This window comes from Alosa alosa, chromosome 13 (assembly GCF_017589495.1).
Source record: "Alosa alosa isolate M-15738 ecotype Scorff River chromosome 13, AALO_Geno_1.1, whole genome shotgun sequence".
Classification (NCBI taxonomy): domain Eukaryota; kingdom Metazoa; phylum Chordata; class Actinopteri; order Clupeiformes; family Clupeidae; genus Alosa; species Alosa alosa.
The window spans coordinates 21,203,862-21,221,462 of NC_063201.1; the positions used below are offsets into that span (position 1 = coordinate 21,203,862).

Sequence of the window (17,601 nt, forward strand, 5' to 3'; positions counted from 1 at the left end):
GTTAATTACTTACATGTACATATGCGTGTATGTTATGTCTTCGATGTCTTGGAACAGGTCTACTAATTCACTACATAGTACATATATCAACTGTGTTGGTACACACTTATTGCGCTTTGATACAGTGGCATAAACCCATTAAAATGAAGTGTACCAGTTAAGTACTTACAATGACATATTACATGTATGTTGTATCATTGGTGTCTTGGAACATGTCTGCCATTACCTTACATACTGTATTACATGTATCAACTGTGTTGGTACACATTTATTACTCTTTTGATACAGTGGAATAAACCCATTAAAATAAAGTGTATCAGTTAAGTACTTACATCTACATATATACATCCTGTCAATGATGTTATGCATCCTGTAATTGATGTGTTGAAACGTGTCTGCTGTTACACCACACAGTACATGTGAATTAGTAGACCTGTTCCAAGACAAGACCTGTTCCAGTTTATTCCACTGTATCAAAGAGTAACAAGGTTGTAGCAGCACAGCTGTTACATGTACACTGAAGACAATGAGGCCTTGACTGGAGCTAAGCATGCTTTGTATATCAAATCTATCATGACCCGATTTACCCCATCCAGCAGGTCTCAGGTCAGCTCTTTGCCTCTGATGAAAATTTAGGCAAATTGGCAAATTTTTGTAAAAGCACTCAGTATTACAATGTAACAACTATATGTAGGTACCCACAAATACATAATGCAAGTACAATGATAGTACCTGATAGTACATGTTGTTACACAGGTTGTACCACTGTACCTAATTAGGTAGGTACACTGTAACAGCGACACATTAAAATAAAGTGTTACCAAAAAAAAAAACATCTAACTCTAACCTTTGACCCAGCGCAATTCTAGCCACAGTGACTGTAGTCACTGAAGGAGGCAGATGAGAAAGTGTTGCTTAGTCCAGTGAATGGAGCATTTACGTAATGCCCAGATGAAACTGTTGACAGGGGCATCATTCTCTGTAATCTCTGTAAGGAATTTCCGTACCATAAGAGTTTGTAAAGTCTGAAATATCACGTCAATGCAAAGCAGCACAGAGGTCCAAGCTAGCATACCCCTTGATGATAATAGCGAAATAACACTAGCAGCCAGCCTTGTCAAGCCACTCCCGACCAGGCGTTCAGTGCAAACTTATTGTTTAGGCTACTACCTATGACCGACTAACTAACTAACCAACTAACTCATTGACAGTGAGTGGAAACTTCAGTAATTTGCATTAGGCTACCATGCTAAAAACTGACACTCCTGCGTCAGGACAGTGAAAATGATAATAAAAGAGACGTTGAACTTTAAGGTCTATAATGTTGGCTTGGCTATTCGTTTAATTAATTAAATTAAATTAATGAAATTAAATACATTTATTTGAATTGAAATATTTTTAAATATGTTCATAGCAAATATTGATACATGCGATTAAATATAGATTAATTAATTACAGAATATGTAATTAATTATATTGAAATATTTTTAATCATTTGACCGCCCAATAATCTCATAACTTCGAACATCCTGACTCTTCATTGTGTGTGAAGGCAACCTGACTAGTTTACCCAGGAAACGAATTACCCAGAAACAGACACATTTCCAGTCCTTAGTACTGTTTGTTTCTGGTCTGCATGGCTCTGTGTGTCTGATATATTCTGTTCCAAGCAGAGTTGTTTGGTTACATTCATCTCCTCGGGTCTTATCTCAGCGACATTCTTGTCGGCTTGCACTTCTGACTTGGAAAAACCTGCATGTCAAATCTCCAACCCTAGCAATCCCTTGTATTGGAGATCACAAGGCTCAAAGTTTTACTAAGCCCTCTCCCAGCTAACCCCACCACCCTTCACACACACACACCCCCACACACACACCTACAGACTTACACATCATTTCTATCTCTCTCTCATCCACACACACCCACACACACACACGCACACACCACCACACACACACACACACACACACACACGCTACTTACACACCTACAGACTTCTGTCTCTCATCCACACACGCACACACACACAAACACCCACACACACACACACACACACACACCTACAGACTTACACATATTTTCTATCTCTCTCTCATCCACACACACACACCACATACACACACACACAAACAAACACACACACACACACACACACACACACCTACAGACTTACACATATTTTCTATCTCTCTCTCATCCACACACACACACCACATACACACACACACACACTCATACACGCACACACACACACCTACAGACTTACACATATTTTCTATCTGCCTCTCATCCACACAGACACACACACACACACACACATACACACACGTAACCTACAATGTCTTTTACCATCACAAGTTGCTATCTCACCAACTTTGGTGCAGATACCCAAGTTAGTTTCCTGTCTGAGACTTCCTGTGTCAGTCTGAAGGATGCAGGTTGATTAAGACCAGCACCTCCCGTAATCCTTTGATCATGCCCAAGTGGCCATGAATTAGCATAGCCTCATTCAATATTCGCTGTGGTGTTTTTTCTCTCTCCCTATTAATTTGCTACGCACCAAAAATTTGGTAAACAACGCTGTCGGAACTCTAAATGAAACGGTGAGAAGCTGGAGACGCACACGTGTTAATCACAATGACATCACCTGGGATCGGAGTAAAATGGGTGATAAACTCCACAGTCAAGCATTTACAAGGCACTTGTGAGCTCACAGTGGGTGGATTTCAACCTGCCTCAACTTTGCTGGCATTTTAACGGAATTTGCTTGTCAGGTCAGAGCGGGGGGGTGGGTCTGCTCTGTGAGGTCCGATTCTGGAGAGGGTACAGATCTGTGCAGGCGCTCTCCTGAGAAGGCAGTAAAACCGGATGTATGGCTCATAAAAGGGGGTGTAATGCATGGGTTTACGAGACGCCACCGCCCGCCACTCTGTGTCTCTGGAGCGGGGAGTCACTTAGCCGAAGTCTGTTAACGGTGACACGGCAAACTCGCTGACGGATGAGGACTCTTCGAGCCACGGAGCAGAGGAGAGGTGAGGACAGAGGAGAGAGAGAGAGAGAGAGAGAGAGAGAGAGAGTGAAATATGAGGGGGTGCACAAAGAAAGACCTGTTCTTCATAACTCACCATAAATGCAACACGCCCATCCACACTGAGCAGAGTCTGTTCGGCAATGGACCTTTTTATTCTCAAAAAGGCTCAATATCGAACCTTTATGTCCATGCAATAAAATAGCTCTTTAGCACCATGGGGGCACTATGCCAAGACTGGCCAGGGGAAAGAAATCTGGAACTCAACTGAATCATTTTAAGACTATTCTTAACTTCAGTTGGACCGAACTTCCACCAACTTCATTCAAAGGTCTAACAAGAGTCCTCTTTCTCAGCAGCGCAGTGGAAGTCATTGATCAGGTAACTGTTTCTACTGAGAAAGCAGGGCAATTTCAGTTCTGCTGAAACAACACAATTACACAAGCAAACCAGGAGTGAGCTTGTAGAGATCTCAATACCATTCAAGCCAACAACCTAATTTAAGTTATGTCCGGAACTTGATATTAACTGCAGAATAATAAAGCATGGGATTATTCTTCATCATAAAACTCCAGAGGGGATATTTCACATTACCCTTTACAGATTAAGTATAAGGTTTTCTCTACAAGCAGACCAGATATGTTTTCTGAGATGGTACCCATCTCTCTCCCGCTCTTTTCTCTTCTCTAGTGGGACAGACAAGCGGAGGGCACATAACAACAAGCCCATAATCATGTAGTTCAGCGTGTGTCGCCATGACATTTGTAAATTGTCAATCTCCTTGCTTGGCCTTTCGCTAACAAAAGCTGCTACTCCTAATGCAGCACTAAGTACTGGGAGCGACTTGCTTCTCTGCTTCCATTTGCATGTATCAGCATCTGTAATTAGCAGCGGTGACCTCAGGGGCCAGCGTCTCACTGGCCTTTTCTCTTTGTCCATCCATTCTTTTTGGGGCAACCGTGATACTCAGTCACAGCAAAGATGAATGGCCCAACTCTAGTATGGCCCAGCATGACAACCTTTAATCAAGCACAAACCATTAGACCTCTGCACCTTTTCATCCTCCTCTGTGAGAGAGCTTGTCACGACCAGAGAAGGTTATGCCACACAACACATTCCGAAACAAAAAAGCACCTAGCAAGAAATGTAATGGCCTCCAATAATGGCCTTCCTCTTCTCTGGACACAAAAGCTGCTACACTGTAGATGTGTTTGAAATGTGCACAGCAGCAGACGCTCTTTCGTCACGTTCACTTTGAGAAGGACTGAGAGGATGTGGTGTTACAGACCAAGGAAGTGACAAAGCTTCACAAGAGAGTGAAAAAAAAACAAGACACCATATTTAACGCTGTAGGAGTGGATCGTTTTGTCCCCTCTTTGTGACCATTTCTGAGCATTTAAAAGCAGCCTGTGTTTCAGAAAAGTAAAGTTACAGCAACATCGTGAAATCCATGCCCCTGACTGGTAGTGTCAAAGTACGCCTGTAATCCTTGGGGGCAAAGTGACAGGGTAACTAGCAGCGGGCCTGTGGGTGTCCATTTTAAATGTAGGCTCTCATTATGTTCATCCAGTGACAGCATAGCATTATGGATTCATTCGCAATCAGCCCAAACATGCAGGAGTCACAAGCAGAGAGCAGAGCAGTTGTGGGGGAAGGCTTTAGTGTGTGTGTGTGTGTGTGTGTGTGTGTGTGTGTGTTTTTACACACACACACACACACATCTACATGCTCGTTAGTGTGACAGAGATTGTACATGTCCGTGTTGGATGTACGTTAGAATAATTTTCAGTTGTTCCAGTAAGATGTGTCTGAGTATGTATATGTGTTTACTAATGTTTTGTTCTGTCAGGCAGATGTAACTGAATGTTAGTGGATGTTTAGTGTGTTTGTGTGTGTTTGTGTGTAAGAGAGTGTGTGTGTGTGTGTATGCATGTGTGTATATGTGTGTGTGTATGTGTGTGTGAGGGTGTGTGCATGTGTGTGTGAGGGTGTGTGCATGTGTGTGTGTGTGTGTGTGTGTGTGTGTGTGTCTGCATGCTTGTACAGGTGGACTGAGAGACAGCCTGTCCCTAGGGTCCACCTCCTACAGACACATACTCCATTGTTAAGCTTGTCAAGACGTCTTGGTTGGCAAAGTGCTTTGCATATTTTTCAAAGGGTCGTAATCAAAGGAATCACGGGAGAGGGAGAAAACAGAACACCATCAACACAAACACTGTATTCCCCCCCATCTCCATCCCACCCGACCAATCATCCACCCAAACAGATTTGACAGATATTGTTCGCAATGCCTCATCGACACCAAAGGCACACACACACACTTGTAAGGAAAGCTAATTCCGTCCACAGCTCAGCGTACACGGCAGGTTCTTTGGCAGGCGTCTGTGTGATGTGGATTATGCTATTTTAGTTGGATGGAACCCTGCTTAGTCTTGTGAGACCACGCTATGAGACAATGGCCATCTTGTGTTCCCATGCAGTCAGGAGTCGTGCTGGAGGATGCAGCTGGAGAAGCACTGACAGACTAGTGCTGCTGCATATCCAAAGGCCAAGGCTGCGGTGATGGGTGCACAGAAGCCAACAAAGAAGTCCATGTGTCACTTGCCTGCCCAGACACAATGACTGATGAAGGGTTCTCTAAGCCCTGAGGCAACCTCACTCATTAGAACATGCAGGGGAGCTGCTAGAAATGCTGGGTCATTTCATTTAAATGACTGTGCCGTGTGTATATTAATGTACATATAAATGAACAAAATAAATCAATAGAAAATAACTGTTACTGTGATAAGTATGTAAGAATGTTCATTAGTCTTCTTATAAGATGCAACCTGATGTGCATGAATAAGTGCATTGAGGTTTTGTCATCATGTTATGTCCCTTAGGTAAAAGTATAACCAGAGAGGGTTAAAGTGGATATTTGGTATTACCATGGTATGTTCAGGATTAAGAGGGTTTTGCATCTGAACTCTTAATGTATATATACACAATATATATTTGCTTCAGTGGCGTCATGCCCATTGAAATAAAGGGGGCACGTGCCCCCTCGGATCTTTCCTCCCTGATAATTTTTTGGTCATAACTTGTTCCTATTATGCTCCATAATAAGCCAGAGCCTATAACGACTCAAATGCATTCTTCTGGATGTGTAATAAACCACAGGCTACCAAAATAGCTGAACAGTCAATATTAACCCTTTTCCTAAAATTGGTGTCTGTGTACTGTATGTTCCCCTACAACTCACACGCGCATTGAGCTCGCAATGTTTTTTGCTTGTGTTGAACTGTTACAGTTAACGCTACAGTTTGAACAGTTGAACTGTTTCAGTTACAGTTTAAACAGATACTACAGTCAATGGTGTTGAAGTGGTAAATAGTCTAGCTAAGCAATAAAAAGTAGTGGAATTATTTGTGGTTGACCAGGAAATTTTGACTTGGCGATCAAATAGTTAGAACTATGGATTTGATGTTGACCGCAAACTCTTACACATATTACAAATATTTGGCACACTCTCCTGTTTCAATTGTTTCCAGTATCATAGAAACGAGGGTGTTCAATTTGCAGTGACTACAAAATCCAACCTAATAACATTAGGCCTACCAAGGCATTGCGTTGGATGTTTCTCAATCTCCACTTGTTCTCTTCAGGTATGTGGCAGCTAATCCATGTAGTGAAAAGGGATACCCTTTTAAAAGGAGGCCTAAAGTTGTTTTATATAGGATCACTATGACCGTGATGTAGAGGGCAAGAAAGTATAATAGCCTCTCTCATGTGCTCATAACTTATTAGGTTATCAGGTCACTTGCTCATGATTTGCAGGTAGCAAGCCTAGCCTATTGCTTACCATAATGGTAATGAAAAATATATTACTAGTAAAATATTCAAATATTTAGTGTTAACCTTACTCAGCACTGAAACCTGTCAAACTTCGTTCAAAGTCCTTCATCACATGAATTAAGATTAAACTAATTTAATTTCTGAGCGCCACAAAGTCAGACCTCAGCAACTTTTTTAATGTAAGATTGTTCTTAGGTCACATATCAATCAAAGCATAACAACTGCAATGGAACTGTTTTTAAAATCATGTGTAGTACGCCTAAGTGTAAATGTTTGTGTCTAAACATGCTTTAATGAGCTTACACTTTAATGAGCTGAGCTGAATTTGAGCTTACAGTTCTTTCACCAACCTATGTGTTTTACATTAACTTACAAAATAGATACTTTAGCTTAGTCCTCAGATAGATGAGGGTTGCTGTTTGCTCTGTTAAGGTATTTCTGTCCCTTCCAAACTGCATTGTAATGGTATCCCCCGAAAAAAATTGCCTGATTGTGCCCCCTCTGAATTTTGGCTTGCATGACGCCCCTGATATGCTATATATATATATATATATATATATATAGGGCTCTGTGCGCCCATTTCACTCGCACATGCGAGTAAAAATGATGCCGTGCGAGTGCAAAAAAATATTTAGGCGCACTGGTGCGAATGACTTCTAACCATGTCAATGTTTGTCTACAAAATACACCGCAACATCGAGAAACATTACTGGTGCAAACCATAGAATCACGTCGCGAATGCATAAAAACTACACCTCCCATCAACGTTAGCAGTTTCGCGTTGTGACTCGCTAGTAGTTGTTTCTATCAAATCCAAGAGCACGCAGAAAAAGCGGAAAGTTAGACTAGCCAGCCGAGATGCAAAGATTGAAGAAATTAGTTCTTCTAATTACCGAATTCATTGGATATAGGAGGAACAGGATGAGATTCTGAGAATGCAGTAAGAGAAGGAAAGGTAACCTAACATGCCTTTTAGCCCAGTTGACGTATTGGCTGCAATTTGCAAAATATAGCTGTAGCGAACCGGCAAAAAAAAGTAGCCTCCCGTAATACTCCCATTTTATTCAAAGGTAGAACGCTACTGACAACTCCAGGCTTCCACGCATGCTTGTTTGTTTACACCGAATACAAGCTGAAGTGCAAAACGAAAGTAGGCCTAACGTTTGCCTACTGCCCCCATCAATGCAGATATTTCAAATAAAAACTAAAAGTATAAAACATATATCCTTGATTAGCCTATGTTGGGTTTTGTGGAAGAAAAAAATTGACTGTTTTAGTAGTAGTATTAGGCAGTAGATAGATAGGTAGATACTTTATTGATCCTCAAGGGGAAAATTTAAGTATGCAGTCAGATAGGTCACCATGGGCATATTTGGTTTAGCTATAGATGGATTAACAAATAAATAAATTGGCCTACATTTGGCAGGATACTTGATATACAGGCTAAATGCAAATATGGCAATGTATTATATTATTTTACATTAACAAAATGTAGGAAAATAGAACAGACTGAAAATAAAGTAGGCACTGATCTTTAAAATCCTGTTTCCTGTAGCCTAAATGTTGTCAGTCATTCTTAATATTCGCAGTTGGTGCACTGGCATGTTTAACTGTTAGCTGCAGTATAATGTTAGATGTGTAAGTTAAGTACAGAACTGACTGTGCGCCCAAATTTTTGTCTGTGCTCCTAAATTTTTTAACTTGGGCGCAAAAGTGCTCCTGAAAAAAAAAATGTTAGTGTAGAGCCCTGATATATATAAGCAAACTATGTTGGTTATAATGCTAGTGTCAGTGCAGGGCCTAACGTTCAACCTTATGAGGTTAATACACAGGGTCAGTTAATATGGTATTAATATGGTTTTGTTTCTTTTAACTAGCATAAAACAATGTCCTGCGGCTTATACACAATGCGACTAATACAGAGGAAATTACTGTAAAGATATAACAACTGTTTGTGATACCTTTCATTCTGTGGATACTACAGTATGTGTTTGACTACATGTTTGGCTATAGCTGATTTGTGCAGAAGACACAGTTTAAACAACGTTTACTTCATTTGAATGTAGAATAACATCAATCGCATGGTATAAAGAGGCTCAGCAGTGAAAGGTTAGCGAGCCCTGATTTGTCTTGTGGAAATGATAGAAACTGAGCATAGCTCAATGAAATATCTTTTGTCTGTAAAAACTCTTACAGAAAGAACAAATATGTGTAATAATGAAATCTTTAAAATTATTCAATAAATATAATAAGATGTAGCTTTTTCTATATTGTAAATGAACTTTGTTGACTCATTTGGAATCACTGGGATGCATTAGACTTGAATTTGCCTGAGCCTCCGAGGTGATGCATACAACCAGGCACACCACACCCCACACCCTCATCCTCCTCCCTGAGCCTGCTGGTCCGATTGCATTAGTGTGTGTGATGTTAGTCAGCCCTCCCAGCCTACACCAGCCATAAACTCACCTCTGGTTAACAGAGGCCTGCAGGCATAGTGGAGGATTAGAGAAAAAAGAATAACATAAAAGTTTTCCTGCGGTTGCAGAAGACAAGATGGGGGAGAATGTGTGAGTCTGAGAGAAATTCTGAGGGAGAGAGAGAGAGAGAGACAGAGAGAGAGAGAGACAGAGAGAGACCTGAACAGTTGCTGATGGAGAAAGCAGGATGTATAGTTGCACAGATAAAAAAAAGACAAAGAGGCTAAGGAAAAACCAAGAGTGATGGATGTAGAGAGATGATGACCACTGATTTAATTTAATGTTAAAAAACCTCCACAACTGAATTTAAAAAAGTGATGACGGCAGTATCACGGTGGTTAGGCATAAGGGCAAAAAAAAAGTGAGCAGGAAAGACAAACGAAATGAAAAGAGAGATAGAGAGAAATAAAGAGAGGGAAAGAGAGAGAGAGGGGGGATTAGATGGCTCCACAAACAGAGGGGAAAAAAAACGCCTCAAGGGCAGCAGAGTGGAGGTGAGCAGGGGGGTGCTGCGCTCAGCTAAATCCGGCCGCAGATTGTTTTGATGTCGAGAGAGAACCACAGAGAGAGAGAGAGAGAGAGAGAGAGAGAGAGAGATGCAAAGTAAGAGAGTGGTGAAAGGAGAGGGCAGAGCGAGCGCCTAAAAGCGCTGGTGATGGGCGTTCTTGGAAGGAGCCGCCTGCAAAAAGAGCACCAGCTCCACTGTTTGATCACAATGCCTTTTGAAGTGTAGAGAGGGATGCCTGTGTACGTGATGGAGCGCCGCGCCACGCCTCGCCTCGAAGTGGGAGAGAGAGAGGGTGAACGCAGCGAAGCGGGAGAGAGAGAGAGGGTGAACGCAGCGAAGCGGGAGAGAGAGAGAGGGTGAACGCAGCAGGATCAGATGCAGGAATGACAAAAAGAGGGGCTGGCCGTTGTCTTCACCCCAGATCCAGAGCGGATGAAAGACAGCTGATTTGAACTATGTTCCTTCCCAGCATTACTGCGCTATATCCAGTGAAAGCAAAAGAGAGTAACAGTGCTTGTAGCACAAGACTGCTTGTGAAACTCATCCTAGGTCATGACAGACGAACTTTAATCTTTGTGATCTTTCTGTTGATATGGCTGGTTCACATGATCCAGGCTGTAATCTGCAGCAGCAGTGTTTGTGGGCTCTTTCACTGCCACTCACCACAATAGAGTACAAAAGAGTACATGTCTGTACTGCCTGTCCACCCACCACAAGAGTACAAAAGAGTACATGTCTGTACTGCACGTCCACTCACCACAAAAGAGTACAAAAGAGTACATGTCTGTACTGCACGTCCACTCACCACAAAAGAGTACAAAAGAGTACATGTCTGTACTGCACGTCCAGTCACCTAAAAAGAGTACATGTCTGGACTGCACGTCGCCTCAAAAAAGTACATGTCTGGATTATAAGCGACTGTTTTTTACTCGTTTAGGCTCAGCAGGATCATAACAGACGTTTTCACACAGCATCTGAAGGTGGAACGTAGCTCATGACTCGCCGATTAAAGAGAAATTCCTAAAAATGATGGACTGTCAGTCCTAATTCACAAAGGCCCTGTGCAAAAACACCAATGTAAGAAGCTGTGAGGACCCCTAAATCAAACCTAACTCCAAAAAAAAATGGAAAATGTTGCTTTAAATGCAGATGCAGTATCACTGAAAAGATACGGTCTCAGTCATCAGAGAATATTTATTGAGCTTGTAAGGGATCCAATACATCACCAACTAGCCAAAACAACCACCTCAGTGCCAACATGAAATTGAATGTAATATTTTATTGTACAAATAAACTAGCTCCTGTCTACACAGATGTATACTAATGCATTTTGAAAATTGTACAAAGACGCTTGCTCTGTGGGCAACATATTTTCTGTTATTCAATTTGTACCCTTGATGTCAAATATTTATCTATTTATTCTCTTTTGCTAAAGTTGGTCCCAGGAGCTTGAAGAAGAGGATTTACAAGAATACATTTTTAGTTAGAAACTTCTAATGTACAGGAGCGTAAGACAAAATGTTTTGTGAAACTGGGCCCCCTGCTCACGTCTTGCCTCATCAGAAGAGATGGTGGAGGTAGGGCAGATTAATGGCTGTGTGTGTGTGTGTGTGTGTGTGTGTGTGTGTGTGGTTGTCTAAATGTGTCTGTGTATTTATGTGTGTGTGTGTGCGCGTGTGTGTGTGTCTATGTATATTTATGTTTGTGTGTGCGTGAAAGCATGATCGAGCAGGATTTTGGAGCATGATTATATGCATACATCAATTACATACAGTATGTCCAAAGATATCTGTCTAGACACCTGTTTTTGTATGTAGATGAGATTATGGCATTATGATATATTGATATATATATCTATATATTCTGGGAAGCATGTCCCAGACCCAGTAACCATCTATCAACTGCCCATTAAAACCCATTATATTACATTTACATCCTAAAGCCCCTCCAGTCTCTCATATAGTGAAGGCTCAGTAGAGGCTCTTATTCCATCTCTCTCTCTCTCTCTCTCTCTCTGTCTCTCTCTCATGCCTGGAATTGTTCCTGCTCAAATCATTATTCCAGAGACAGCACTGATGGTTTTTTGAGCTGCAGCGAAACAACTCTGAGCTCCACAACCAGAGGCCATCTTTCCTGGAACGGCGGCAGCGGCAGCGGTGGTTGCTGTACTATTCAGGTCCCTCTAGGTGCTCCTCAGCACTCTCTCTCTCTCTCTCTCACTCTCTCATGTGCTCTCTCTCTCTCTTTCTCTCTTCTCTCTCTCTCTGGCTCACTCCAACTTGGTGAGAACCCCTTAATTAAATGTAATTTTATTTGGCAGTAAGAGATAGAACGTGGTTTGTGGTCATTTAATAATTCAGTGTGTTATTGTAAAGAGAGCCCATGGGGTCCACTGTTGTGGTAATGTTCAAGACAAGAAAAGAAGAAAAATACTTCAGTGGAGGAAATGGAAAAAAAGGGCTTTTAAAATTCATCCGAGAATATTCCATGTTAGCATTTACATAATTTACTAATATTATGCATGTATTATTTATTCTATTTTGTAGAGCAAATTGGAGTCAATAATTACATTGACTGCTCGGGACTTCCATCTACTGAGTTGCTGAAAGGTTGAATGCTGTTGAGATTGAGAAGTCCTCATTGACTGACAGCACATCGATACATCACAATCAATACATGCTGTTTATGGTCAATCTGACGATCAACCATTCAATCAAGAACATCAGCCTCAACAGAGTTTAAGATGGCTAGATGATGCTCAAACTAATGAAAGAGGAGAGACTATGCTATTCCACTAGGAGTGTGTAAGCTGTGTATATATTCTCTTTGAGATATTTAATACTGTCAATAGTAATTGCCAATTCATGCATAATCTGTAGAACTCAGGCTTGACAAGATACTAATTTCGCTCTCTTACAGACTCTGACTAGGGGTGAACGATTTTTGAAAAAAATCTAATTGCGATTTTTCTCACCAATATTGTGATTGCGATGCGATTATTTTTAAGCTCTTTATCTTCTGTCTTATTCAACAAAGACAAGCAATATATTATTCTATAGTATGACCAACACATAATTAGATAAGTTAAACATAAACTGTTCTTTCCTGGAGCCCAGGCCTATGTTATGATGGCATGAGGTCATTGAATAAGATTGATGAATGAAATATTTTTTATTTAACTACTTTAATCACATTAGTAGACCAAAATGTGTTGAACTTCCAGCCTTGTAAACATTTAATGATTCTGATTCGTTTCTATTTCATGTAGATATGACCACCTTTCGTTAGTTAACAAATAGGTCTACATGTAGTGGCACTGACACGGCTTCTCCTTGTCCTGTGCTCTCCATGCGCGCGCGCGCACGCACACACACACACACACACACACACACACACACACACACACACACAGCTCCTCTCCTCTGTAGGCTACTTGCACGTGAATCGGAACAAACTACTGTAGATTGTTGTAGCGCAAATAAATGCGGCCGAATGACCGTTCGGCTCGGTGTTAACTATAGGTTAGCATCATCAACACTGCAGCGCAATACGCATGCATGCAAATTAACTAGTTTGTTCATATCACAACAAAGCCAATCGCGGAGACAAAACTCTTTAAACAGGCAAAGTTATCAGCAGTTAGCTGCATGTATGTAGCCTAGAGCTTTAGCTGGTAAACTAATGTTAGATTAGCTGGGTTTTTGGTGGTTAGCTGTGTCAACTACTTGCGGATAACATTATGCATCAATTCATTACCTGCGAGATGAAATGTTTGTGCCGCCAACCCCCTTGGATATCGCAAATGCCCCCAATGTCACTGTACTCCAGTAAACAAAGTCCCCAGTGCACAGGTGAATGGCTGCTGTGCAGCCTAAACAGTCGTGGAGTTTTAATCGTCAGCTGCTGGACAAGTGAACGAAGTTACCAGCCAGAGTAGCAGCACAGGGGAATTATGAACTAGAACCAGGGACATGGTAGGTTCGAGCAAAAGGTAATGAAGAGGTTTATTTTTAACCAAAGTAGCTCTACTGATCAGACCTTTCTTGACACTGTTAGCTGGTCCTCTTGTTTACGTTTTTTGCTTCTTCAGTGGTCGGTGAGAAGAGTCGGTGGCGCGTCGGCAAGCGCAAGTATAAATGCGTTTTGGTGACGTCACATATTACAAATCGCAGCCTTTGTGGTTTGAAAATCATGTTTCATCATATCGCGATATTATCGCAAATGCAATAAATCGTTCAGCCCTAACTCTGACATTAGCAGACAGACTGAGAAAAACATTTGAATGTGTGTCTTGTGTGTTTCAGTAAACTTCTGATGACATGATTCTGATGAATCTTTCATTAAACTTCCGATGACATTTTACACAAACTGATTAAATATAAAATACATAACAGACAGATCATCCTGATTATTTTGTCTGTTTTGAAAAGGAAGCATGTCTCAGTTCAGTGAGCAAAACCCAAATTAAACAAATACACAATCATTGTTCCCAGTTTGCCATTTAAGGATAGAGAAAGAATAAAGAAGAACAATTAAGGAACAAATGTAAGTCCATAAGATGTACCAGGCATCTGTAAAAACAGATTTCATGACAATGTGGCAGACAGTGGCGACCCTTGTGTGGTCCCGTCCCGACTCATGCCCGACTGGGCAGTCTCCGCCTCACATGAACCTCAGTGCTCTGACAGGCGCAGCGGGACAAAGATCCAGACAAGGAGGAGATACTGTATGTTCTGCACGTTCAGGGAAACGACCAGTGGTTTTAATAAGAGCATCTCACACGCCGCCGCCGAGTCATCCCATGAATAAGCACCGAGGGGATTACACAACCCAAGTTTGACTGTTTAGCAGACGTAGCGTCAAATCCACGGCTAAACGGCTAGGATTATATCCCTCTTAGACTGTCCAACCATTATCACCAGCAGGGAAGAAACTCTAACATGCTTCTGGATTTTGTCAGGGCAAGCAATCAAACTTTTATTTCCAAATACGTTCTAAAAACAAATGTGTTCTCCCTATCTGGGGGGTATTCCAAGTACGTGGTTTAGTGACAAACCTGGGTAAGTTAAAGTGGTAAACCTCCTTCAACAAGAGCCCTATGACATTGTTTTGTTAAGAGAATGAAGCCATACAGCTCTTCTACTAGGAGGTTTACCACTTCACCACTCTGTGTTAACTTACCCAGGTTTGTCACTAAACCACGTACTTGGAATTACAACCCTGGACACAGAGATGTGTTAAAAAACAACACAACTTGTGTTGTTTTCAATGCAAGCTGTGTTATTTTCAACACATATTGTATAACAGATAAAAAAGGAAACAACACAAACTGTGTTGTCCCTATCTGGACACAGAGATGTGTTAAAAACAACTAGCAAGCTGTGTTTTAACAGTGTAGCTGCTGCTATCCCAGTGTAGGATCCACTATACTATTTTCACTTTAAACCATCTGATGTGAATTATGTAGAGAAAGGAACACATTCCGTATTTGGTTACAGTATTTTACCACAAGAATTATGATGGAAACTGCAGAACTGGAGGCAGTGCATTGAAATGCTACAGTATAAGTTCTGAAGTGACAGGTTATGGTAAACCCATTCACTCTTCCAGCACAGAGTATTCCACAGTGTTATGGGTGAATATGACTCCTATAGATGTGTTGTATGTCACCTTTGCAGATTCCCAAGGATTATATTGTGATGACCACTTGCAAACTGCATATATGGTGAAAGCACTTATCGATGACACACAGCATAACAAACAGGACCTAGAGGGAGAGCTTTTGTATGGTCAATCACCGCTCACCTTAAAGAAAGCCATGGTGGCGCCATCCTCGATCACCCCGTACTCGATCTTGGTCTGCTTGGCCAGGTCGTCGGCAGAGTCGATGGGCGACTCCATGCGCTCCACGGTGAGGAAGGCGGCCAGGTTGGCCGTGTAGGACGAGATGATGATGAGGGTGAAGAACCACCAGATGCCGCCTACGATCCTGGTGGAAAGGGCTTTGGGCATGAGCTCTGAGCCTGGTGAGGAGGTAGAGTAGAGTAGAGAGCCAGGTCAGAAGGTGCTGTCTGCCCCCCACCTTGGGACGGACAGACGCTAGGGGGGTGCGTGTCAGCACCAGAGGCTCAGGGGGCTCTGCAGAAGGGCTCAGCGGAACCGTAGTTTGGGCCTGGCTCTGCAGACATGGACCAGAACCAAGCCTAGAGGGTTTCTCAGCCTAACTGACTGGGCTCTGGGGTCACATGCATCTACACTAGATGGGTAAAATCATGGGTAAAACATATGCATACAGGGATCAAAGGGGACTATCAAATCATCTGTTGGAAATGACCTCTCATCGTCTCAAGAACTACTGAGAAAAAACCTACCTGGCTGGTTTACTATCTCACTGATTATTTTCTTTACATTTGTTCTGTCTGCTTGCAATTCCATGCAGGTTAAATGAGCAGGTGTGTGCAGGGGAGGGGTGGGGGAGGTGGTGGTGGTGGGCATGCCCAAGGCTAGAGGAGGGCAATAAGGCTGCAGCTCTCCACAGGCAATCACAAGCCATTCTGGAAGCCGTGATCTCGCACATTCCATCTACAGCTACTGAGTCTACGGACTGTGGGAAAGATATCCATCCCCTTTGTTTTCTGTTTTCAGAGCTAAATAAGGAAAGCACTTTTCCCCCTCAGAGCTAGTTTCAATCTGGGTGTCTCGGATGGCCTTTGTCTAACTTTCTCACAGTCCATTCAGTGACCTGTCAGTCGAGGAGCAAGTTTGGACATGACAGTCATTTCCTTCTGGAGTCTTCTGTCCCTGTGCGCCGTGTATGAGAGACAGAGAACACTCATTTTTTCTTTCTTTTTTCCCCTTGTCTGCCACCATCTGCCTCTCTGTCTGTATATGTCTCTCTTTCTACTTCCTTGAACTCTCATCCTCTCCCTCTATCTGCCTCTCTTTATGTCCTTGCCAGCCCGCCACAGAGAAAGACGACATTCACCAACCACAGAGCCATTACCCATAATCCCCTGGAGCCTGCGGTACTCATTTACGGTACCTCAGTAGAGAAATATAACAGTCTGCAAAGAATAAAATATATTATGAATAAATATATAAAATGTTAAATAATAATAATAATAATAATAATAGATAAACAGTACATATAACAGATATAGAAGGGCACACAACACAAAAAATACCACTAAACCATAAACACACACACAAATAAACATGAGCATAACATAACAAACAAATATAAAGAAACAAACAAACATGAAACAAGGCAAAACCAATAAAAACATAAAGCAACAACATTGTTTTGTCCACCAGCTAAGAAGCCTTACCGCCCACTGGTGCTAGAGCGCCCAGTGTGGTTTTGACCGCTCTGCGGCAAACGGGCAGGAATCGATACAAAACCTGGTTGGGGCTGACTGTCATGTACCCAAGGTAACGTCATGTCCAAACAACACATCCCACAGTTTCCTGGGGGCGGGGCAAGCCACGGGCAGGGGAGCCTCTCTACATTGTAGTCGCCATGGAGATGGCATGCACAGACAGGCCTAGGGGGCGCAGCTCCCATATCCTGCGCCACATGCTCCTCTGCCTGCTGCCACAACATCTCAGTTTGCTTTAAAAAAAAGACTCTCTTACACACACAGAATGGTGCTGCACTGAAACTGTGACTTTGAACATGGACTCTAGGGAACCTACTGGTGGCTCATCCGGAGTTGAACTGTGAACCAGACACTAAAAAAACCTACTGTGAA

General features: G+C 42.1%; 1 protein-coding gene across 2 annotated transcripts in view; it reads right to left on the bottom strand.

Annotated features, from left to right (window-relative positions):
* The window catches only part of grik2 (glutamate receptor, ionotropic, kainate 2), a 172,375-nt gene that overhangs the window by 19,611 nt on the left and 135,163 nt on the right, over window positions 1-17,601 (bottom strand). For both annotated transcript variants that reach the window (XM_048260176.1, XM_048260177.1), the window contains exon 14: window positions 15,656-15,873. In XM_048260176.1, the coding sequence (XP_048116133.1) occupies window positions 15,656-15,873 (218 nt within the window). The remainder of the gene's footprint in view (window positions 1-15,655; window positions 15,874-17,601) is intronic.